Source organism: Megascapheus bottae, chromosome 24 (genome assembly GCF_031878675.1).
Source record: "Megascapheus bottae isolate mThoBot1 chromosome 24, mThoBot2.hap1, whole genome shotgun sequence".
Lineage (NCBI taxonomy): Eukaryota > Metazoa > Chordata > Mammalia > Rodentia > Geomyidae > Megascapheus > Megascapheus bottae.
Window position 1 is genome coordinate 4,123,460 of NC_143532.1, and position 25,375 is coordinate 4,148,834.

Consider the following 25,375-nt stretch of genomic DNA (forward strand, 5'->3'; position numbering starts at 1 on the left):
GACTTCAGGTAAAAGTTTATATATCCAAAAATTAAAGATTTCTAATACTGTCAATGAGAGGATGGCACAGTATAACCTGCTGCCTATTTTTATACGGTTGTTGAGCTAGACATGGTGTTAGAACAAAAACCAGACAGAGACCACAGGCCACCTACAAAGTCTAAATAAAATATCTTGACCTTTAGAGAAAAGGTCTGTCAATCCCTGGATAACATCACATCACTTTTTTTTTTTTGCCAGTCCTGGGCTTGAGTTCAGGGCCTGAGCACTGTCCTTGGGCTTTCCTCAAGGCTAGTGTTCTACCCTGAGCCACTGTACCACTTCTGGCTTTTTCTATGTATGTGATACCGAGGAATCGAACCTGGGTCTTTGTGCATGGTAGGCAGGCACTCTAACACTAGGCCAAACTCCCGGCCACATCACATCGCTTTTAAAAGTCCAACCTAAAGACAAATACTGACAGTTCTGACACTTCCAAGTGTGACAGGGATGGTAGGCAAGCTAACAAGTCAGATAAGATACTGCCAATGTCTTTACACGGCAACCCTGCCAGTGTATTTACGGGAGACATCTTTCTGGACTGTACACTAGCTTCACAGAACACATCTTCTTCAAGCTTCTGGCCCGGGGTGAAGCCAGAATTCATCTGCACTATAGAATGCTAAGAAAATGAATCCCAATGTTGTCTTCCCACTTGTTTATTAATGGGGGAATAAACCCTAGCGTCTAACGGTGGAGGGGAAAGCAGACTGCACGTAACAGTAGTGTGAAGTCATGACCATAAGAACGTGGCAGGCGAGGGCATTCCGCTGAGACATTCAGACTGCTGTGTAGTGGGGTCACACGGGAACAGGAACCGCAAGTGTGTAATGCACACGTCACAACTGTAAGGTATTTATTTTAGCACACTGTTCAAAGCCAGGGACTAACTTAAAGTGATCAAATAAGCCCTCAGGTGATTTTTTTCCCTATTTTTGTCTATGAAGTAGGTTTTCAAAAATATTTAAATCTAGTTCTTATGGAAAGCAGTCAGTAAAATTTACCTCTTCAGATATAAAGTGTTGGAGTTGGAGGCATAGCTCAGGTGGTAGAGCAGCAGCCAATGAGTGAAAGCATCAGATATTTAATGAGTCTTGGTCTCAAACCAGAGAGAGAGAAAGAGAGACAGACAGACAGACAGACAGAGGGAAGACAGACACGACAGAGAGAGACAGGGAGTAAGAGAGAAAGAAAAATTACAAGATGAGTTCCAAGATAGAGTCATGAGACAGCAACTTGTGAAGCAAAAAAAATTCTTCTAGAATGAAGCAAGCCCCATTCTTTGTTCTGGTCACACCCTGACCCTTTGAAAATACGCATAAAAGACACTCATGTCACAACCCGTCAGTTCTAGATTGTCTATTTAGGAATTATTTTTCAGGTGTTAATAAAGGCTGAAGACCCTAAGAATAAAGGTCATCTTGAGATTAAGCCTCTTTGATTTTGAAGTTCCTTCCTCCCCCACCCCTTAAACAATGGGAATTTGTATCACACAGTTCTGGAAACCAGGAAATCCAAAGTGAGGGTGTGATGGCCAGGATTTGGGGGAGGACATTTGCTCTGGCTTACAGACAGGTCTCTGTGTCCCTACATTGCAGAGATAGAGGGCAGGCAGGGAGGAGAGGGAAGGACGAAGGGCTCTCCTGAAAAGATTTCCCCTTGGGCTGGTGGATGACTTACTCAGAAGGGCATCTTCCTTAGTATAGAGTCCTGAGTTCACACTTCAGTACTGACCCCCTCTGCCGCCCCCACACAACACGTTCTCTCTGATTCTGATCCCTTGTGCTGCAGTATATAAATGGCACTGAATACTACAGAAGATCCTTAGTTCAGCAACAGGTTCATTCGCAGGCTCACTGTTTTCTCTTTCCCAGTGAAAGGAGTTCGAGGGTGGTCTATGACCTTTCATATACACCAGACTCCCAGAATACACACAAAGAGTGAGTAGAAGCATGTGAAGCTGTGATCATTTTTGCATTCATTTATCCTTTTGTACCACACAAATGTCATACCATCTTTCTTTTTTTGAAAGCAATAGTGTCTGTGGCACTCTGTCCATTCCCTTAGCACAGGAGAGATGCTCCAAGTTCAGCCCCCAATTGAGTATCTTTACACTCTACCTTAAAACTTTTTTTCTTTTTCTTCTTCTGGTGCCTCTTAATTTATACTCCAGAGGTCTCTAAACAAGTTGAAGCCTCATTTGCCTTCCAAAATATTGTCAGGGGGAAAAATGCCTCTCAGTGAATGCCTCAGTCATGCAGGAGACACCCCCTCACTGGAGCTGTGCTTTCTCAACTTCTCCCAGGTTTCTTGGCACTAGAATCTACAGGCCTTTAGTAGGACTGATAGTGCCATGTGAAACAGCACGAATCAGGATTCTCCCACAGCTTGAGCTTTCTGTGCTCCTGTCTCTAGCCCAGCACACAATCAGCCATGCAAGAAAATATCTTGACAGCCATGACATCCTCAACTCTCTCTGGCATGTGTGCCCCACTCACTCATGCCTTGAGTGCCCCCGGGCCTGAAAAGTAACCATTGAAAAAAAACTAGGCTGCTTCCAAAGCAGCCCGCTGCCTACCTGCTGTTTTCCCGCTAGATAAAGGGCTAGTGGATGTCTTGCTGGTGGCACAGGATGCACACCAAAGCTTCTTGGAGGAGGGGGCACTGGACCCGTCTTGAAGGAGGAACAGGGTCTGATCTTATCTGTCAGACAGCAGCAGGAGGACAAAAGAAGCAAGACATGCACAGTTCATGTGCCACCTCTAACCGTGGCTCTTTCTCCAGCAGCCCAGCCCAGCTTGGTATCTGTCTCCCTTTTCTTCACCTTTGTGACCCATGCTCTACTAGTGAAATGTTTGCTTCCTCTTTATTTTAGTAGCAGCTACAACTGATGCCAACCACCTGGCCATGGCAGGCTGGCATGAATCAGTCCAGCCAGCCTGGTCATGTCCCTTCCAGCCACCTTCTGCTCACTGTGGACTCCATACAGCACGGGACTAGCCCTCGTTCTGCAGCACTGGGGTTTGGACTGGGATATGCTGAGCCACACCTCCAGCCTTGCTTCTTCCACTGTTTTGCTGTTGCTGTTCTGTCGGTTGTGGGGCTTGAACTGAGGGCCTGGGCACTGTCCCTGAGTTTTTTCATGCAAGGCTAGCACACTACCACTTTGAGCCACAGCATCACTTCCAGTTTTCCGGTAGTTAATTGAAGATAATGATCTCATGGATTTTTCTGCCCACAATCCTCAGATCTCAGCCTCCTGAGCAGTTAGGATTACAGGCGTGAGCCACTGGCGCCTGGCTCACTGGTTATTTTTACAGCAGGGTTCTACCCTTGCCCAGTCCTTCCCTGGGTACCTGCCATCCACCGTGTATAGGCTTCACGTAGTTGCTGGGATCTTAGGCTTCCATCACCACGACCAACTTCTATTGGGATAGAGTCTTACACAGACTCTTCTGCTGGGCTAAACCCGGATCCTACCATTGTCAGCCTCTTGAGTAGCTGGGAGGGCAGTGCCAGGTGCCTGGCTTACCAGTACTATTCTTTAAGATTATCAATGAGAACGACTAGATAAATTTAAGAGAACTAGCCAGGTCCGGTGGCTCACGCCTGTAATCCTAAGTTACTCAGGAGGCTGAGATCTGAGAATCAAAGTTCAAAGTGAGACTCTTACCTCCATTTAACCACTAGAAAGTGGCACTGAGGCTCAAGGGCTCTTCAGTAGCCTTAAGCTGAAGAGCTTAGGGCAGAATTCCAGGCTTAGAGTCCAAGCCCCACAACTGACATAGACACAGACACAAAATTAAGAGAACTAGCCAGGCACTCCAGACCATTATTCTTCTCATCCCTCCATACCCCCTCCCATGCCTACAGAGTGCTGGCTCCACTCTACCTGAGGGCCCTGTGTCTCTCTTCACAAACCCACCCACCCATCCACCCCCAGCTCTCCAAGCTCTGTTCACATATGGCTTCTTCCCCATGTGATTGCCCCACCGAAGCCCCATACACACACAACCACTTGGTCGTTATTTACAAACTCTTTCTAAACCGTCCCTGGTTTACTTCCCATCATGAATGAGATGGCCAGAGGGAGCGGGTACAATGGGGCTCCAGTGGGTGGGTGAGCCTCACCACTCCTTGGCTCCGCCTTTCTTCACCAAGTCCCAATGCCAAATAGCACCAATCTAGCTGCTTGGCTCTAACTCCTCCACTGAACTCCAGTCCCGGCATCTTACCTGTCTGTAGTTGTGATCTATGCCTCACAAGCAGTCTGGCCCTCCCAAGACCTTCCTATGCAAGTAGATGTCCCTTCCAACCAACTGGGGTCTCCCCTAACTCCTAGGATAAGACCTAAACTCCACCATGACCTGAATTTTGTCTTGCTGCAAATGCTGATCCTGTCCCTGAGTTTTTTTGCTCAACCACTTGAGCTACAGCTCCACTTCTGGCTTTTTGGGGTGGTTAACTGTTAAATTCAGAGTGTTACAGGCTTTCCTGCCTGGGCTAGCTTCAAACCATGATCCTCACACCTCAGCTCCCAAATAGCTGGGATTATTCCAGGTGTGAACCACTGGCCGTATGGTTTGATTAAGGGCCTCATACCTGCAAGGCAGGCGCTCCATTGTTCCAGCTGTATATTTCTCAGTATTCTCACGTTAACTCTGTGAGGTGTTTATAGTCACCATTTATCTTCACATTAGAATGGAAGCAGCCAAGCAATCCTGCATTCTCTGACTAAATCATTCTTTGTCAGTAACTATTTGGAAGATGATCTGACCCTCAGCTCTTCCAAACACAGTGGTCAACAAGTCCAGCCATGGCCAGCACACAGTGACCGTTCCCTTGGGAGAGCCAATGCACACACCTCTGACTTCCTTCCTCCTTGCTCCATTGGGGCCTGCCACCTGTCAGGCCCCGTGCCCTGTGCCTCCGCCCTTAGCCCAGAATTCTAACTTACAAATTATTCCTTTATATTACAGCTTCAGAACACAAAATGACAGCCTAGCAACCCTCCTAGGAAGGGTGCCACTCCCCAAGGTGCTCATAAGCCACAGTGACTCCTTACCTGCCCTAACTGTTTGCTTTCTGGATTACAAATGGATTTTAGGTCCCACCTTAATATTGTAAGAACAACTGATTCATGCTTTAAATAGATACAGGGTTTGATCTAGATGTAATCTGAAGCAACCAGAGTTTTTATGGGGCAATGTACTATACTTGAATCTCTAAATTATAAAAGTTACCTTAAGAATAGTGAAGGGAGCTACTTTCAGAAGACTCAGGAGGGCTGCTGTTCAGAACTAGTCTAGGCAGAAAAATCTATGAGATTCCATCTCCAAAATAACAAAAAAAGGTGGTAGAACAGCAGTTAAGCAAGCAAGCCAAGGGAGTTCAAAGCCCTGAATTCAAACCCCATATCGCACTTAGAAGTAATAAAAATAAACAAGAAGGAAATATATGGGGGAAATCCAAAATGTAAGTAGCAAAGGTCAAAAGGGTTTAGACAAAAGACAAAGAGTATTCACTAGAGCTAAGTTTTACCACCACTACTCAAAGTAACAATCCTCAAGAGTGTACTGTGTATCTGACCCCTTGATGCTGCCCTTTATGTTTAACAAGAGTCTTATTGATTTGTTTCATGTGAAACCTTCCACAATCCTTCCAGAATGGGCACTCACTGGTGCCAGTGGGAGACGTTGTCTCTCACAACAAGCAAGCAGCTACAGGGCCAGTTGAGTCACTGCAATTCCTCTTTCCAAGTCTTCTGCAACCTCTGGAGCACAGGCAGGTCCCTCTTCGGATTTGACACCTAATAGATGTAACACTACTGTTGAAAAGTCCACATAAGAATGGGGTTTATGGGATAGGAATGTGGCTTAGTGGTAGAGTGCTTGTCTAGCATGCATGAAGCCCTGGATTTGATTCCTTAGTACCACATACACAGAAAAAGCTGGAAGTGGAGCTGTGGCTCAAGTGGTAGAGTGTTAGTGCGCAGGCTTGGGGTTCAAGCCCCAGGAGTGGCAAAAAAGGGAAGGGGGATGTCTAAGAAGTTTGCAAATACAAAGGAGAGAAGGAAGAGAAAGAAAAGAAGAAAGGGGAGGTGATAGGAGTGGGAGAGAAGGGAAGAAAAGATCAAATAAAAATAATTTTAAAACACTTGATCAAGGCTGGGGACACAGAAAAGGAGTAAAGAAAATAAAAGAAGGGAGGGGGGAAACAAGAAAAAAAAGAGTAATTTTAAAACACTGGATTGAGTCTAGGAATATGGCTCAAGTGGTACAGCACTTGCCCATCAAGCTTGAGGCCCTGAGTTCAAACCCCAATACTAGAAAAAAAAAATCAAGGAATTAAACTAAAAAAACAAAACTCATCTGTCCTTGAGATGCTCCTGCCTCAGCTTCCTGAGGACAGGAATTACCAGTGTACTCACACATCCTGGCCTCAGATTTAATCTAAGCACTAGTTAGGAAGGACTTAGAACAGATGGATAAAAACAAACAAGTCCTAGATCTATTAAAAGATGGGGGCTCCTGCGTAGCTATTCAGGCGGCTAAAACCTTAGCATCTGAGTTTGAAGCTGGTCTAGACAGGGAGGTCCATGAAACTCTTACCTCCAATTAACTATAAAAAGCTAGAAGTAGAACCGTGTCTCCTCTGGAACAGTGCCCAAGCATGGAGCCCGTGTGTGTGCGTACGTGCACGCGCACGCACACGCACGCGCACGCACGCACGCACGCGCACGCACACACACACACATATAGATAGATAAAACAGCTCACGTTAGCCAGGTGCTGTGGCTCACACCTAACTACTCAGGAAGCTGAGATCTGAGGATCAAAGTTCAAAGCCAGCCCAGGCACCAAAGTCTGTGAGACTCATTAATAGAAGGGTTACATTATAGTCACCAGATAGAAGGTGCATTACTTCACAAACATTGATACCCTTTCTCATGTCTTGGTCCCTATTTCCTTCCCCCTACCCCTGTGAAACTCTTATTCCAATTAACCACTAGAAAACAGGAAGTGAGGCTGTGAGTCAAGGGGTAGGGCAGTAGCCTTAAGCTGAAGAGCTCAGGGACAGTGCCCAGGCCCAGAGTTCAAGTCCCACGACCGACAAAAACAAAACAAAACAAAACAAAAAAAAAGCTCATTAGTTCACTGTAAGTGGTTCAAATCTGGAGTTTCTAACTGAATTCTTGAGACTATGACACTTAACAGACTACAACCTCTACTCAAAATCCTTAGGACATTCAGTAGCTGTAATAAATATGGAAACAGATCTGCTAGAGCCTTATACAAACTGAAATCACAAGTAATAAAAAAGATTATAAAAATAGCATAAGGCAAAGTTACGTGAGCAGTATTAAGTGAGCACTGTTCTAAATCGCTTGCTTCAGCACAGATCTGCTTGCTGTCAGGGATCTGCTCTGGGTTACATCTTCAGTAGGAAGAGGAAGGAAGACTCTGAGGAGGTTGTGCAGCCACCCCAGCACAGGAGTCAGGGACTCAGGGCTGCCTTGTGTGAGGCAGCGGCACCAGTGGACCCAGGGCCTTGTTAACTCCTGTGGTTACAGAACAACTGTAGACCCACAGTAAGGGTGTTGTGTCACCAAGAAGTGTGAACCCCCAACACAAGAGCACCTGCTTTCTCGGCAGCATCTGCCACGAGTCAAACTTTAAACTTAAATGGCAGAACAGGATCTTCAATAGTTAGGCTTTGGGACATACCCAGCTCAGGAGCACGAGCCCAGCTTGTTACAGCGCAACGCTCCTGGCAGAACACCCAACACAGCTGTGCAGGACAGGGGAAGGGACATGTTTAAGCATCAATATGTCATGAAACTTTAAATGACACAACAAAGTAAGGGACTTTCCCTCTCTACAACACACACAAAGCAAAACAAGAGCAGTGCAGAGTCACACATGGTAAAGGACTTGTAACAAACTCACTTCCTAGACAAGGAAATGAGGGCCCAGGAGAATTATTCAACATGATCCAAAGCTAAGGGGGAGGCCCAGTGTCTCACTCCATCCCAACACAAACTTGATCTCAAACAAATCAAGAGACAGAGGGAGAGAGGGAAGGAGGGAGAGAGGGAGAAAGGGAAAAAGGGAAAAAGGGAGAGAGAGAGAAAGGGAGGGAGGGAAGGAAAGAATGATCCATTTCTGTTATTAGCTGACTCAACAAAGGATCCATAAATCTCAGAGAACTTTATTCATCAGGACTAAAAGCTAAACAATCTAACACTGTCTAAGTCCCTGGAAAAGCCTACATTCTAGAAAGTGAACTCAGGACTAAGAGTCTGAGTTCAGAGCCACAGCATGCCAGCACCGCCCTTCCAAATTCTTTTCACATGAGCCACAGTTCAGGAGAAAGGGGTTCTGAGCTGTACAGTGGGTCTGTGGAGACTCAAAGGGCTTCATACTTGCACCCCCCTGTCATATTCCAGAATAAGGAAGTTTCTGGAAGTCCCATGGGGCCTTTTCCAGGACTCAGAGCTGCTGAGACAGGAGACTGTGGGTCATTATAGCTATGAGGTCGGTCTTGCTATTCTCAGAGTCCTCAGCTATGTTTACACATAATTTTCCCAACAAGCCACAGGAAAAATGGCATGCAGGCTGAGATCTGAGGATCCTGTTCAGAGGCAGCCCAGGCAGGAGAATCTGTGATGCTCACATCCACAGTTAACCACCAAAAAGCTGAAAGTAAAGGTGTTACTCAAGTGGCACAGTGCCAGTCTTTTGTGAAGAAGCAAAAGGATAACGCCCATACCCCGAGTTCAGGCTTTCATACCAGCATATACGCATCTGTACCCTGCACGCACTCTTACATTAAGGTGAAAACTGCCATATGATTTGCCTTGATTCCTAGTGTGAGTAACCTGGGTTAGCTCTGTGATGAGCAAATAGAAAACAATAGATGTCTGGCTTCTAAACTGTATAATCCAGCTAAATGACATTAAACAAAGCTGGGGTTCAAAAAAAGACTCCAGAAATTACCATACTTTTTTTTTGCCAGTCCTGGGCTTGAGCTCAGGGCCTGAGCACTGTTCTTGGACTTTCTCAAGGCTCGAGCTCTACCACTTGAGCCTCAGCACCACTTTTGGCTTTTTGCTATGTGTGTGGGGTACCAAGGAATCGAACCCGGGTCTTCCTGCATGCTAAGCAAGCACTCTACCACTAGGCCAAACTCCCAGCCCCAGAAATCACCATATTTTTTAGCATCCGATCCATAGATTAATGATATCCCAGGCCTAAATGCTTATGCTTCAAAAGGGATTTTAAAAACCCACAAAGTTCTAAAATACATACATTTTTATTTCATTTCAGTGTATTCTCTAACATTTATTTGAACAGGTTACTTATAAAATACCCACCCTGGTGTTTGTCTTTAGTCCTAGCTATTCAGGGGGCTGAGATCTGGAGGATTACAGTTCAAGGCCAGCCTGGACAGGAAGTATGCAAGACTCTATCTCAGCAGAAAGCTGGATGTGTTGATTTATGCTTTACACCTCAGCTTTGTCAGAAACAAACCAATAGAGGAATTTGCAGTTCAGGATAGCTTGGGGGAAAGTTGGAAACCCTATCTCAACAATAACCAAAGTAAAAACACACTGGAATGTGGAAGAACCCTCCTAGCAAGTGAGAAGACCTGTGTTCAAACCCCAGTACCACCTACAAAAAGAAAGAGGAGATGGGGGAGGGGAGATAGAGAAAGACAGAAAGATAGGAAGAGAGGTAGGGAGGAAGACAGGGAGAGAGAGAGGGAAGGAGGAACAGTCTGGATTTAATATCCAGTCTGTGGAGTGCTGAAAGTGAGGCTCCAGTGGCACAGTGCCTGCCTGGCAAGTACAGGCTGGGTTCAAGATAACTTTAAAAGGAAAAAAAAAATGGGGCCAGGAGTTTTGCCTAGTGGTAGAGTGCTTGCCTAGCATGCACAAAGACCTGGGTTTGATTCCTTGGTACCACATACATAGAAAAAAGCCAGAAGTGGTACTGTGGATCAAGTGGTAGAGCTCTAGCCTTGAGAAAGCCCAAGGACAGTGCTCAGACTCTGAGTTCAAGGCCCAGGACTGGCCAAAAAAAAAGGGGGGGAAAAATAATGTGCATAACACTTCAATAACCAAAAGAAATCAAGTCTGTTACTAATGAAACACATTGGGTCTTGTTTATTAGTAATATGTTAAAAATATCTTCCTTACCTACTAAATATACAAAATGACTGAAAAGAGCCAAAATGTAGAGGGCTTGGTAAATTAAGCATTTAACCTTTAAAATATCATGAGGCACTGCATGGCAGGTTTACCAGTGAGCTTGGGTCAACACAAGTAACACTGTCACCTGCAACAGAATAGACCAGGCACAAGAAATTTGGGAATCCAGCTCTAGATTAAGCATATGTGTGTGCCCTCACGACACATGCCTCTAATGCCCACTGAGCCCTGTTTTCCTACTTGAGAGTGCCAGACCTGGGTCTCAGGAGAACTCCTTACTGGGGGGTATTATTATATTGGCAGCCACGTGAACTAAAGCACATTTATACACAGGTAGCTCAAGCATCATGTACAACAAAGACACATTTTATCACTCATGTGTCCACTGAGCTGAGGCCAAGACCAAGTCATCTTCCAGGGCCTCAGGAGCCAAAGCACCAGATGCAGGACGCAGGTGTCCAAACTAAGTCCAATGCTCTTCTCAGTGCTTTCTCTGGCTAACATGGAAGTATGAGGGAGCCAAGTCCTCTAATGGCTAAAGTGCTTCGGTGCAGAGGCAGGCATCCATTCAGCACACTCACTAAACCTCTGGGCAGGAAGGCCCAGCAAGGAGCAAGAGAATAATCCCTGGCTTTACTAGCTTACGCTGTGGTTGTGAAGGATCCACAAAGTCAATGAGCAAAGTACAGGGCATATTATAGTGCAAAGGGCCAAAGAGAAAAAGGAGTGGAGACAGAGAGCATGTGTTCTGTAATTTACAATTCAGTCCTTCCAAGCCAACTGGATGCCACTTAAAGAACACTAACAACAACACATCTAAAATAGTTTTCCTAAGCATTTGTCCAAATAGGGACTACTACCGATACAGGGCCTGCAGGTGCAGTTTGCCAGTGTCTGACCTAACCTCTGGACTGGCAGTTGTGAGCTGTTCCACTGGCGATCTAAATTCTACTTTATCAAAGACGCCCTCCTAACCCACAAAGGAGGAGTGAAAATGTGGGTACGTGACAGGGCGGGGAGATGGCAGAAGTTTTAAGGAGAACTACCCCTGAGTTAGCATCAACAATCCTGCAAAGGTTAAAATGTAGCCCCGGCCTGAGACTCCAGTTCACATCCTCTGGCTTTTTCTGACCCATCCATTTCAGTGGCATTCACTATATTTAGCCAGCTTACTGGGCACTTTCTCCATCGCTTGGCATGCTCCCTTCTTTTATTAACAGCAAGTCAGTTTGTAGTTTAAAAAACAAAAGCTGTTAAAGGACAAGACAGCAGTCTCTCCTAAGGTCTGATTCACTGTCTTATCAACCTTTTCATTAACCTGGTGAGGTGTGCCGGAAAATCAGGTTTAAGCTTCGTTTTCTTGCACTTTTAACACGACCACCTACGTCCCCCGGGAGCTCCCGATCGTCCGGTGGTAGCTGCATCCCGAGAAGGGAAGAGATTCTCCACGCCTTCACCTGGGTCGGTCGGGCTCCACCCTTCTCTTCCACGGGAGTTCTCGGGAGGGAGTGGCTCCTGTGACAGGCGGACCCCGGCCTCGGGTCGGGCTCCCTTCCGCCCACCCCCAGGGGAGGTGGTTTCGGCTGCCCCGAAGCAGGGTGCGTCCCGGCCGGGCGCAGGGCGGCTCTCCGCGGTGGGGCGCCGCCCGGTCCGCAGGCCCGAGCCGCGGGGGCCGCGGGGGCCGCGGTGGCGGGGGCCGGGGCCGCGCCGCCCTCACCTGATGTACGGGCTGGCCGCCGCCAGGATGTTCTTCTGCACCGGGATCTCCTCCCCGTCCAGGACCAGGTGCGCGTCGCAGAACCGCGACTCCTCGCGGAAAGAGCTGAGAGCCCGCAGCAGGCGCGCGGCGTGCTGAGGGTCGGACACGGCGCTGCCTTCGGCCATCGCGGCGTCCGCTCCTCCGCGGTCCGTCGGGCTCCCGGGGCCGCCAGGCCCGACCCCTCGCGCCGCCCGCCTTCCCTCCGCGCGCCCCGCCCGCCCGCCCGCCCGCCCGGCTGGCTCTCCGGGTTCGGAGCTGAGGCGAGAGCTCCCGAAACGCGCCTGCGCCATCCACGCAGAGCCGGCTCGGCACCTTTAAGGAGCCAGCCGCGTGACGTCTTTTCTCCGCGACGCCTCCGCCGCTCTTAGGCCACGCCCTCTCGCTAGGTCAGCCAATCAGAAGCTGCCTTCCTCCGCCCGCGGCCGGGGGGAGCGGCCGGGCCGCCGGAGGGACGCGACGCGGCGGACCCGGCTCGGAGGCCTCCCGCCGCTTCCGGGCCGCGAGTTTGAAGCTGATTCTCAGCCCTCGTGTGCGCGCCGCAGGCAGAGCGGGTCAGGCGCCGCGCAGGGTGGTGGTGGGCGCGGCGGGAGGGCGGAGGCGGGTGGAGGAGACGCTGTGAAAGGGACAGCATGGCAGCCGGGCCCTGGCGGCTCAGGCCGAGGCCTGAGGACCCCGCTTCTGAGTCAGCTGGGTCAGGAAAGCCTGCGAGGCCCTTATCTTCACTCAACAGCCAAAAAGCAAGCCGTGGAGCCGTTGCTCAGGTGGCGGAGCGCCAGCCTCGGGAGGAGAAGGCCCGAGGCCAGGCTCAGAATTGAAGTGAGGGAGCCAGCGCACAACAAAGGAATAAACAAAAGGCCCTGTGACCACGACGAGGGGACTGCAGAGGACTGGCCGTCCCCGCGCGTCCTGCGTAAATGTCCGTTTCTTTCTTTCCAGGGACAGACAGAAAATGCTGCAAGTGGGCGCCTTCCTAGGCCAGACGTTGAGATGAGACCAAGGTTCGCAGCCCAAGAAGACCGAGACTGCCACAGGAAGTGGCCTGGGTGGGCTCAGCTTGCGGGATGGCCTGATACTTAGGAACAAACCAGCAGGTAGAATATAGTTAGTGTTTTGGAGAATCCTGGGTACTCAAGCCTACAGAGGTTGCCAGTGTTTTGAGGATCAGAAGGTCCGTGCCAGCATGCCATACAAGGCAGGAAGGAGTTTCACTGGAGCCACTCCACTCTTCTCAGTTAACTGAAAAAAAAACAACAACAAAAAACTCCAATGATTCGCAGCCAACTAAGGCTTTGGAGTCATTGGTGGGACTATGGCTATGACTAGTTTCAGACCACAAGGTGAGGTGGAGGTGTGTGGATGAGGAAGTAATTAGTGGGAGACCCACACATATCCAGTTCCTTCTTCATGCACACTCTGGAATTTATATGTGTAATAATAAAAGTGTCTAGAGTTTGCTTCAGAAACGAAGGGCTAGGAAGCAAGTGAAGTCAGAAGTGGCCCGGCAACATGCAAAAAAAAAAAAAAAAAGTTGCTGGGCACTGTGGCTCACACCTGTAATCCTAGCTACTCAGGAGGCTGAGAACTGAGGATCGAGGTTCAAAGCCAGCCGAGGCACCAGAGTCTGGGAGAGTCTTATTTCCAAATTAACCACCAGAAAACTGGAAGTGGTGCTGTGGCTCAAGGGGTAGGGCAGTGGCCTTGAGCTGAAGAGCTTAGAGACAGCATCCAGGCCCAGAGTTCAGGTCCCATAATTGACAAAAAAAAAGGGGGGGGTAAAAATAAAAAGTAAAAGCAAAGATACATTGTGGGCTCCGTCTCCATGATCACTGCCCTGCGTCCTTGGTGCAGCCATGCTCATGTCTCCAAGTTGCTATACCTTGACATAGCTGTGACAAGTCATGACCTGAATGAGCTCCAGATCCTGCAGGATTGCCCAGTAGGTAGGACTGACACCCAGGCGTACCACGGAAGGGCTGAAAAAGTGTGAATACCAAGCACTTGATAAATGTTTTTGGTCTTGTATTCTCTAATTGGTGTCTTTGTTTTTTTTTAAGTTGTGCTGAGAAGTAAAAAATGGTTCATATTTATATCTATATTACATAAGTAGGTCTGTGTACTTATTAATTGCTTGGAATGCTCCTCTACTCTTCAAATGTCAGATGCTCCAACTATGAATTATGGAGCTCCCCTAACAACATCATGGGCAGGTAAACCAATTAACCCCAAACAGGAGATCACCTTAGCTACTGGAAGTGAGTGGAGTGAGCAAGGCCCATCCTCTTCTGTTGTTCTGATGGAAGGGAGGAATGAGATGACCTGGGCTCATAGGCAGTGTCAGGAGGAAGGAAGTTAATGGCTGGAGAGGCTCCTCTGTGGCACAGGACAGTGTGTATGTGTGATGCATGCCAGCCCTAGAGCTTGAACTCAGGACCTGGGTGCTGTCCCTGGGCTCTTTTTGCTCAATGCTAGCACTCTACCAATTTTACCCACAGCACCACTTCCGGCGTAGTAGTTTGTTGGAGATAAGAGTCTTAGGAACTTTCCTGCCTGGCTGGCTTTGAACCACAATCCTCAGATCTCATTCTTCCAAGTAGCTAGAATTAAGGTGTGAGCCACCCAGGCCCAGTTCACTTCTGGCTTTTTTGGGTGGTTAATTGGATATAACAGTTTCACAGACTTTCCTGCCCAGGCTCGCTTCAAAAACAGGATCATCAAATCTCTGCTTCCCAAGTAGCAAGGATTACAAGCATGAGCCACCAGTGGCCAGCCACAGGACACTTTTAACATCACCTCCCCGTTTCTGGTATTTCCCCACCACTCCAACTACCTGGTGAACCTTTGAAACCTAGCTCAAACAGGACCTTCCCCGAGCAGAGTGGGAAATCGTGTCTATACTGCACGGGAACTTAGTGGTTTGTAAATCTCTGCTGTACTGAGAGCTCCTGTCCGGTGAGAGCTGCATTGCAGCCAGCCAGGTTCGCAGGGGCTTGTGCAGTGCCTGGTGCATAAAATGTGCCCTAAATGCTTTGTGCAAATCTAATGGGATGTAGGGGGAGCTGAGAGACGGGTGCCCCTCCACCCCTGTGTGGGGTAAGGATCCAGCTGGGCTGATCTGATGATGTTGTAAATGACTATTGCTATGTATCCAACATTAGCAACTAATCCCATATAGAAGAAAAGTGGCATCACTCTGCAGACAGGATCTGGCTTTCCCTTATGTTCTCAGAAGTAATCGGAAGACCCTGTTAGGTCTGTGGAGAAAGCAAGCCAAGGGATGCTTGGTTGCCAGGACAAAGTGTCTGTTTGAGTTTGGGTGCGATGGGGCAGAAAGAGGGCTCTGGAGTGGGAGGAGCTGCCCAGCGGGAGCCATTCGTGGTCCAGCTGCTTTGCAGCCGTCCTCAAACCTTGCTCACACTGAACTGCCCTTGGCATTATTTATGACTGACAGTGCGGTGGGTATGATGTTATTGTTTCCCGACATTCCGTGGATATCAGATATCATTGGGGCCATTGTGAAACAGGTCCGTAGAGATCCGATAGCAGCCTGCCAGTTTCAGTCTCCGATGACAACACGATGCTTGCTGATTGGGAAGCTCACCGGTCTGGAGACCACAGAGGACCTGTCACGGAGGGAAATGGCCGTCATCCATTACAACAAATATGCTTCAGCACTTGCTGTCTGAGCCTCGAGACCGGCACCATGATGCTGACAGCTGTGCTCTCAGAGGCTTTGTATTTGTTGCATTTTTCCTCCATTTGCAGTTTCTGCCATAATTATGTGTCTGTTGTGTGGGTGGGTGGGGGTGGGGGGAGGGAATACTGGAGATTGGGCCCCAGGAGCCCTGCTCCAGCCCCATCATCCCTACCACTAGGAAAAATAAAAGAAGAGCTGAAGGTGTGAAGCGCCTTTCTAGCAAGCGTGAGGCCCTGAGTTCAAACCCCAGTGCTATCAACAAAGAAGGGCATGAAACCCATTTCCATTGGTCATGAGGGAAAACAGCTTTCCTTGGCTTCGAAAAAGGAGTCCTCAAGAGAAGTATATCCCTGAAAGTGTGTGCTTTTAGGTTTAAAAGTAAAGCTGTTGGAGAGTTCTATTACATCAAATACTGTAATGCAAAAAGAAAAGCCGTTGGGAAGTGTTTCAGGAAGATGTAATCTAACGGGTTCACCTTTGTGCAGACAAAATGGAAGGGGACATGCAATGAGCAAAAGGCTGTGTGAAGGTCACAGACATGACCTTGAAGGGACAGAACAAACTGAGGCCTTCTGCCATCCAGCCCTGTAAGCTTTTTCATGATACCACCTTGACTTTTCATAAACAATCATTTTGGTTGAGACAGTCTCTTCTAACTCATTTTAAGGTAGTCTGCAGACATTTTATTGGTTAGCTCTGTCATTTGTCCAAATCTATATATAGCTCTTTTCTTTCCGAAAAATGTAAGCTCTTCCAAAGCGCTGAGTCAGGCAGAGAACGTCTCAGAATTTCTAAGGCTTGAGGGTTGAGTCAGTGCTCCTCACGGCACTTGGAAAAAGTTCACCGCAACCAGGGCACGAATGATACTGCAAGGAAGCTTTGTGAAAGTTGGTACTACCCCTATCCATTCTGTGTTCCCCTCAGCATGCAACCAAACTGGGTGCCACCTCTGTTCTTCCTTGAGCAGCCCTAGTGCATGCCCAAGCTCAGGGCCTTTGCACTGGTGAATTCTCAGTCTGGGAGTCTATTCCCATTCTCATAACTTGCTTTCACTCTACTTAAATGAGGGTTCATGTAGCAAACTCCTAGACAATGCCTCCCTTCAATCTGCTTCATTTTTCTTCATTGCATTTAATTACTACCTAAAATTATATACCTTTGTGTATTACCTGTCTCCTCGGATGACAGCACAGGTTTTCATGCAGCATCACAGGATTTACTTTTCTGTGTATTGCTAGACCTTAGGAGGATGCTTGGAATAATAGTATGTGTTCAATAAACATTGAATGACTTGAATGAGCAATTTGTTTCCTGAGCTTTCCCAGCTCTAGTGGCCTAACCATGGTGGAACTGACTTGGAAGAATCTGAATTATGAAGAGTGAGTTGAAGGACTTGAAGTGTTCAAACCTTAAACTAATAACTCTGGGCAGAGTTGAGCTGTTTTTAAATGGGTCCAATGCCAGAATTATCTGCCCCCATCTCGTTTAGATAATATTTTAAAGTTAACTCCCAGGACTTCTTTAGTATACATATGTATTTTTAAAAGTAATTCTTAAAAACCAACATTTTTTTTTGCCAGTCCTGGGCTTGAGCTCAGGGCCTGAGCACTGTCCTTGGATTTTTCTCAAGGCTAGAACTCTATCACTTGAGCCTCAGCACCACTTCCGGCTTTTTCTAAGTATGTGGTACCAAGGAATCGAACCCAGGTCTTTGTGCATGCTAGGCAAGCACTCTACCACTAGGCCAAACTCCTGGCCCCATTTTTTAAAGATCATTTTCTTCCCGCCTGTGGCTTATCTTTTTGTTTTGCAAGCGCTGTCTTTGATGAACAGACATTTTACTGAAATTCAATTTATTGATATTTTGCCTTTTGTGTCTTGTATGTTTGTATTGTTTAAAAAACCCTTGAGAACAAGACAGCTTCCTGTGTTTTCTCCTAGAAGTGTTTTTTTTTTCCCCTTTCCCTTGCACACTTAGGTCTGTTACCCCTCTCAGATGTATAACATTTTCTTAAACCCAGCTCAATATTCCCTTTTTCAAAGACCTCTAAATATGAATGGTTCATCATTCATTCATGGAACAACAACTTTCAGCAGCTACCAGATGCCGGGCGCTTGTGGGAGACCACAAGCAATTAAGGCGAGCATTCGATTGAAGGAGCTCATTCGCTACAAGGGAAGAAGTGGGCTTGAAGATAAACGCTATCTAGAAAGTAGTAATTTAGTTGGAAAAGATGATGTTGCCTGCTTGCTCAAATAGTCTGCCCAGGATAATCTCTGCACAGAGGCAGGAAGACTACATTCTCTGCGCATCAATGACCCCATCTTTAACCACCTCCTTGGGTGCCCATTTCCTTTAGGTAGAAGCCCAAGTTCCGCCTGGGCCTCCTTTCACCTCATCATCCAGACCTCTGCCAATCTCCCACAGTGGCCCACCCACACCCTTGAACAGAAGGAGCCACCTTGACAGGTACCTGTGTGCCTCCTTCTCCCACGGCTTTGGCACCTGAACACTTCCCATCTGTCAGTCACCTCTGCAGAGCCCCAAACACGTGGTTTCTTTCTGTCTTGCTGGAACCCAACTGTGGAGTTCAAATCCTGCTTCTGCCACTTCCCAGCTCTCTGACCCTGGCACATTAAGCAAATCTTTTGAGCTTTCAGCATCTCTGGAGGCATTACTTCACTCCAGCTCCCTGCTGCCTCGTGTGTGTGAATGGATGGAAGGATGTAGGCATAGTTGCTCAGTGCAGGTGTAGCATGTGGTAAGTGGTCAGTAAACTGTACCTTGAAAAATCACAGTCCTGTCTTGCTGATGACAGTTCCTTCTTGACATCAGGCATTTCACCAGCCTCTGACCAGTATGTCAAGTCTCTTGACATATGAGGGTCGTTGCCCTAGTGTCTCTGGACTGTTTCCGCTAATGGCCCATTTGTGGAGCTCTTGAGGCCACCTACAAGGTCGATGCCAGGCTCTCCACACTACAGTCTGAAAGACTCAGGCTCAGTACGGTCTGTGCGTGATGTCCTGGCCAATGTCTTCAGCGAACATGTGGAGGAGGCAGGATTTGGGGTCCTTGTTGGTGACCTCTTTCTGTGCATCCTTGTCATCCACACAGTGACCTTGGATAATATTTGGTGAATGTTTGAACCTGAGAGACCCAGAACCTATGCATGGGTGTCTGAAACAAGCATGGGTTTCTTTGGCCTGCCGAAGTTCTGAATGTGACCCTCCAAGTTCAATTAATCAGAGACCGAGAGCTGGCAGGAAGATAACATCTGGGCAGGGGACTGTTTTCAACCGTTCCCACTTGGGACATGGTGGTTTCAACATCAATAATTTGTACTTGGTGGCTCTAAGGCGTGCTCTTTAACTGACAATGCTGCCTTTCCAGAGGAACTGGTTGTCACTTTTCACAAAATTTGTCCTATTTAATGAAGCTTTTGCTTGGGTGTCTACTGACCTGCTGCTTCTGCTATGGCCTAAACACCATCCAAACTTTTTAAAGTAATGGTGTGTTCTAGGGGTCTTCAGAAGATCCTGGAAGCTTGGCCTCTCCAGCTCTATTGTAAATTTCTGGAGAGAAGAGAGCACATAGAGGCATCAGATCTCTCCTGGCACGTGACCCAGGGAAACGGGAAGTCAACAAGTTATTGCCACGTTCACCCATGCAAGTTCATTATCTGAGGATTTCATGCCAGGCACTGGGCTAGGCTGTGGGAGGGAGAAAGAAAGGATCAGATTCAAATCTTGTCTCTAGGAGCTTCTCAAACCAACCCGACACAAGGCTCAAGCATAAATGACAAACAACTGATTTGGATCAGATGGGGTGTGAAGTAGGTACGCCCTTTCCCAAGACATCAAGACTGCTGGGGAAATAGTTTTAATATGAAAATAAACATGAGGAAGGGGATAAGCTCATGGAGGTGGTAAATTTTATTTAAGTTTATTCATGGATGGAGATATCACTGAAACCCCTTTGCACAAAATATACACTAGTAAAAACAAATAATGCAGAAAAACAAGTACAGAACAGCATGGTCTATGCTACAACAAGTATATGCATTTTATGGTAGGCTCTGTCAGTACCTCTGTGCCCCCTTCCTTGTCCTTAACCAGGGCATGCTGGTGATATTGGCAAATACTGCCATTGACACGACCCACAGCTGGACTTTTAATTCAAGCTTTTTCCACCACTCGGTGCTGTATGACTTCTATCAGTGACCTGTGTGTATTCATGATTTTTTTCGTGTGTGAGGGTTAGTTTTGTGTGTGTGTGTGTGTGTGTGTGTGTGTGTGTGTGTGTGCGTGACATAGATGGTAACTGTGAAGAGAAATGTTTATGGATTTCAAATGAATAGATGGGACAGCCAGCCAGATGATCTGTCACCACAGAGCTAAAAAAAAAAAAAAAAAAGCATTTTGTTCCCTCAAATCAAAAAAATAAAATCTTGTACTCTAAAATCAGAGGAACTGGTACTGTCTTGATTTCACCTGTGAAGAAAACTGAAGCCATGAGCCACCGTCCAGGGCAGCCATGGATTCCTGGTCTTTTACGGCTCGGAGAGAATTGATCTAGGTTGTTTTAAGGCATTATCACGTGTTGATCTTTTGTGTGAGCAGCAGCAGCAGGACACTTTGCTTCCACAATGCTTCTGCCTGGCTGGGGTCACAAGCCATCGGTGCAACTTGTCAGTGTGGTCAAGCGCTTATTATTGTTGTTTGTTTCTCTAAGAAGCTCAGCCCTGACCTGGGAAGATGTACAAACAACGTGCACATTGCTGTCCCTCCCACAGGAATTCCCATGGCAAGACAAGGAACCCTCCACTAGTCTGGGGCCCCTTGTCTGCCTGAACCAAATGACAGATGGAAGAACACCAAGGGGACCTCAGATACCCCACTCCTAGAGTCACCAAGCAGCCATCTCACCTGCAGTAGGGGCAAGGATGTGGGAGCCATAGAGAACTCAGCTATCTCTACTGTTGGAACCCAGCAAATGTACTTACCCAGAGGAAACACAGGTAAATCCCAGAGGATGTGTATCTGAATCGAGCACAGACATTCTGGACAGACAAGACCATGCCCAGGACCTGGGGAATGCAGACAGGAAGTTGCTAGAATATCCATTATAGGAAGCTGTGGGAAGTACAACTGTAGTCAGAACCAAGGCTTTGCTGGGACCAGAGGAGAGTTAGCCTGCAGTTGCTTTGTGTAGATGAATGAAACATCTCTGAGGGAATGACAGACTCCTACCTGATCTTCTACCTGAAGGATTTGTCAACTCCAAATTTGACTTCTAGATTTGGACAACTAGATACTCAGATGCAAAGGAAATAAAATCCCTACCTCACATTATGCACAAAAATTAACTCACTTGGCTCCATTCTTCTGGAAAGATTCAATAGTTTTTTTTTTCCAGTCCTGGGCTTGAGTTCAGGGCCTGAGCACTGTCCTTGGACTTTCTCAAGGCTAGAGCTCTACCACTTGAGTCTCAGCACCACTTCCGGCTTTTTTCTATGTATGTGGTACCAAGGAATCGAACCCGGGTCTTCGTGCATGCTAGGCAAGCACTTTAACCACTAGGCCAAACTCCTGGCCCCCATTCGATAGGTTTTATAAAAGATTATGGAAGAAAGATGATCTTCAAATTAATCATAGCGATCTACATTTTCCAAAGTCTTCAAATTATACTTTCCAGTCATTAAAATGGACGTGCCTTACCACCAAATAAAAATTACAAATTATGTTTATGTGGAAATAAGATACAATGTTTATATTGGAAAGCTTTGTATTAAATAAGTACATTTACATTTGATAATTTGCTACTTAATAATAGCTGAAATTCTAAAACCATTTAAAAGTGAAATGAAGTTTTTGCAAATATTAAAAAAATTAACTCACCTAACCAAATCTGTAAAATCCTGAGAAGGAATAGAAATGATTCTTTTTGACCATGAAGTCAACAGTGATTTTGTTAATACCCAAAGCACAGGAGACCATCTTCATGCATGTGAATTTTAAAAAGTTACCCTCTTTGGTGATTTGAAAAATCACCAATGTGACAAGGGACTTACACCCACAATGTGCGATAGTAGTTCATCAACAATTGCTCCAGTTACAAAGTAGCAAAGGGATCCTTAGTTAGGAGGCTTGAGATCTAGAAGATGGTGACTCAAGGCCAACTCAAGACAGAAAAGTTTGTTAGACTCTCCAAAATAAGCAGTAAAATCAGGGCTGGAGGCTCATTCTAGCTACCCTGAGTAGCTAAAATCTGAAAATTGTAATCTGAAGCCAGCCCAGGCACAAAATTCCATGAAGCACAGTGAACCACCAAAAAGCCATAAGTGAAGCCATAGGTCAAGTTGTACAGCACTATCCTAAAGGAAAACACATAAAAAAAAAATAAAAACCCCACAGGCAACGGCTAAGCCCAAAGTCCAAGCTCCAGAACTGGCACCAAAAAGCAGGACTGGCGGTGTTGCTCAAGTGTAGAGTATCAACTAAACAAGCTTACTGCCCCACGGCTTTTTTTTTGTCGGTGGGTATTGAACTCCCCTGTCCTTGCTGTCCTTGAGCTCTTCAGCTCAAGGCTACTGCCCTACCCCTGGAGCCATTGCACCACTTCTGATTTACTAGTGGTTAATTGGAGATAAGAGTCTCACGGATTTTAGTGAGACCCCGGCTGGCTTTGAACTGCGAGTCTCAGATCTCAGCCTCCTGAGTAGCTCGGACTACAAGCGTGAGCCACCACACCTGGCTTAGGTTAGAAAATCCAGATTGAAGAATTTACCAAAGAAAATCAATTATCTGGATGGGTGCTGGTGGCTCATGCCTACAATCCTAGCTATTCAGGAGGGCGAGATCTGAGGATCACAGTTTGAAGCCAACCTAGGCAGGAAAGTCTATGAGACACTAAAAACCTGGAAGTGGTGCTGTGGCTCAAAGTGGTAGAGCACCAGTCTTGAGAAAGAGCTCAAGGACTTAGTCCCCGAGTTCAAGTCCCATGACTGACAAAAAAAGGAAGAAGGAAAGAAAGAGAGAAACATAGGAAGGAAGGAAAGACGGAAGAAAGGAAATAAATCACTTGCATATGTGGCAAGGGATGAACTCAAGATTTTCATGCCCACAGTGACTTATCTGGGCATTATTATAATGGCCAAAAATGGGAAAGAACCTGAATGTCCCACAGTAGGCCAGTGTACAAACATACCCACTAAAAGAATTTAATGAGGGGAAAGTGCACGATATCCAGAGTTCTTTTTTTTTTTTTTTTTTTTTTTGCCAGTCCTGGGCTTAAGCTCAGGGCCTGAGCAGTGTCCTTGGATTTTTCTCAAGGCTAGAACTCTACCACTTGAGCCTCAGCACCACTTCTGGCTTTTTCTAAGTATGTGGTACCAAGGAATCGAACCCGGGTCTTCGTGCATGCTAGGCAAGCACTCTACCACTAGGCCAAACTCCTAGCCCCACGATATCCAGAGTTTTAAAGGTAGACTTTAAGCTACAAGCCAATGGGTGTGTGATAAACCAATTACTTATTTGTAGACTATACACTGGGCAAAATACCACACCAGAAAAACCCCACCAGAGAGATGTCACGGGATTCTTTGGGAGATGGGACTCTGGGTGTCTTTGTTTGACTTAGGTCCCTGTCCTTAGCTTCACCCTCCACCTGCAAGGAGCAGCCCCTGGCAGCCAGTCAGGCAGTCCTGCCAGTCCAGCCCCCAGGAAGCCTATCCGAATCACCAGGAAGAAGGAAGCATTGCTCATTCCCAGAGGACACAGTACCCCACATCCCTCCTTGTTGATCTATGTGTCCCTGCAAACATCCTCTCTTTTTACTGGGGCGTGACCTCAAAGAAGGCCGCCTTGATGTGGCCCTGTGTCAATCTGCATGTGGTCTCTGATTCTAACCCTCCAGAAGGAGGCTGAAACATGGAGGCCTCGCCTCTCAACACGGCTGATGGAGGAGTAGGGGCACAACTTTCCAGTCTACCTATGCTGCTTTGCAACAGGAAAAACTGCACTTGGCTCCTTAAAAACCACCCAAACAATCTTTAGCCACCTTAAGAAGAGATCAAAGGTACTTTGGCTGGGCAAGTAGCCTTTGTAAAGGAGTAAGTGCTGTGCCAGTAACGTCAGTCCAGGGGAAATGGAAGGGTGTGAAGAAATACCGCAGGGCATTTAGCTTTTCCCTGTGTCGATCTGCTCAAGCACATATCTGATAGCTTATCCTATCAGCGCAAGCTCTGATGGAAACAGAGTCGTGGAGGATTTGAGGACCTACCATGCACCTGACTCTGATCTCAGTGCACTCCTGAGTTGCTATGGCGCAATCAAAGCTGTAAACAAACCCAGAGTGATATTTTCCCCACAGAACTTCCTGGTTCCACAAGCAACAAACATGAGGAAGGCTCAGAGGGGAAGATGGACAGGGCTATCGCTCCTTCCAGAAAGGATCATACATCACAGCTCTTACACAGAATTGAGCTAAGCACTCTGGACTGTCTGTGTACATAAAAAATGGGATGGAACTGAGGACCTAGACAAATCCAACAGTCAGCTGTGACCTTTCTAGTTTTGAAACTGAGAAAACAAGACTGGGGATTGCCAGTATTCCTCATCTGTCTGGTATTCCACCTGTCATCTTAAGGTAAACAAACCACGGACAGTTTTCCTCCCTGCAGTACTGCACCCTTTTTCACAAGTAGTTCTGGGTTCGGTTTGGCACCCACACTGGCTTAGAAAGGAGGTGGGGAGGCACCTGGCAATCCACCCTGCCCTCAGATATTTAGGGTAGAGAATGAGTGGGTGATCACCACATCTGTCAGTCCTCTTCAATTCCAACCACCACAGGCAGGCTTCCACCATGTTGCTGTAGGCCTCCATCAGAGTTGATGTCTCCCTCAATCCAGCTACTCAAGGCTGGAGGTACAGAGTCCCAGAGGACTCTGTGTGTAGGTTTTTGTTAACTATAAACTGAGAGAGAGGTGGGAATGCTGATGGAAGGGTCTGGGGGGGCCATCTGAGAAGGAAAAGGGAAGCTCAGGGACACACCAGAGGAATCCCTTCATAGAGGGTCACTGAGTTCTCTGTGAATTCAGCTCCTATGAGGTCTCCAGTGAACCTTCCACCTCTCATTGAGGAACTGAGCAATTGGATCTGCTTGCTGGAGAGAAATCACTCACTCATTCATTCAACTAGTATTTATTGAGTACCTGTAGTAGAGATACTGAGGATAAAGTAGCAACATACAACTTGGCAATGTCCAAAGAATTCTTCTACATGAGAAGAGTCGATCCTAAAAGGCTAACGGTGTGAGTCCATTTATCTAACATTTCTGAAACTATATCTATCTATCTATCTATCTATCTATCTATCTATCTATCTATCTATCTATCTATCTATAGTGGTCTTGCTAGAGATTAGGGATGCAAGGGTGTTAGAGGAAGTTGCACATAAAGATAAGAATGCAAGGGGTGGCGGGGAGGGAAATGGGGACCAAGACATGAGAAAGGGTATCCATGTATGTGAATGAATGCACCTTCTATCTGGTGAATATAATGTAACCCTTCTATTAATTACAATAAAAATATACGAAAAAAAGAATGCAACTAGAGGGGCCCAATATCTTGATCAGCAGTGAATACAGATGCCTATCCATTTGATACAAGTC

General features: G+C 46.9%; 1 protein-coding gene and 1 long non-coding RNA gene across 2 annotated transcripts in view; one reads left to right on the plus strand and one right to left on the minus strand.

The window, feature by feature from the left end:
- Gan (gigaxonin) overlaps window positions 1-12,185 on the minus strand; it is a 29,144-nt gene extending 16,959 nt beyond the window's left edge. Inside the window, exon 1 of the mRNA XM_090357224.1 lies at window positions 11,970-12,185. Within this exon, the coding sequence (XP_090213350.1) occupies window positions 11,970-12,136 (167 nt within the window). The 5' untranslated portion in view covers window positions 12,137-12,185. The remainder of the gene's footprint in view (window positions 1-11,969) is intronic.
- Window positions 12,186-12,430: 245 nt separating this feature from the next.
- On the plus strand, window positions 12,431-14,033 carry LOC150046817 (uncharacterized). Its single transcript, XR_016539522.1, has 2 exons — window positions 12,431-12,562; window positions 12,948-14,033. It is a non-coding gene; the product is annotated as an uncharacterized LOC150046817 (long non-coding RNA).
- The last annotated feature ends 11,342 nt before the right edge of the window (window positions 14,034-25,375 follow it).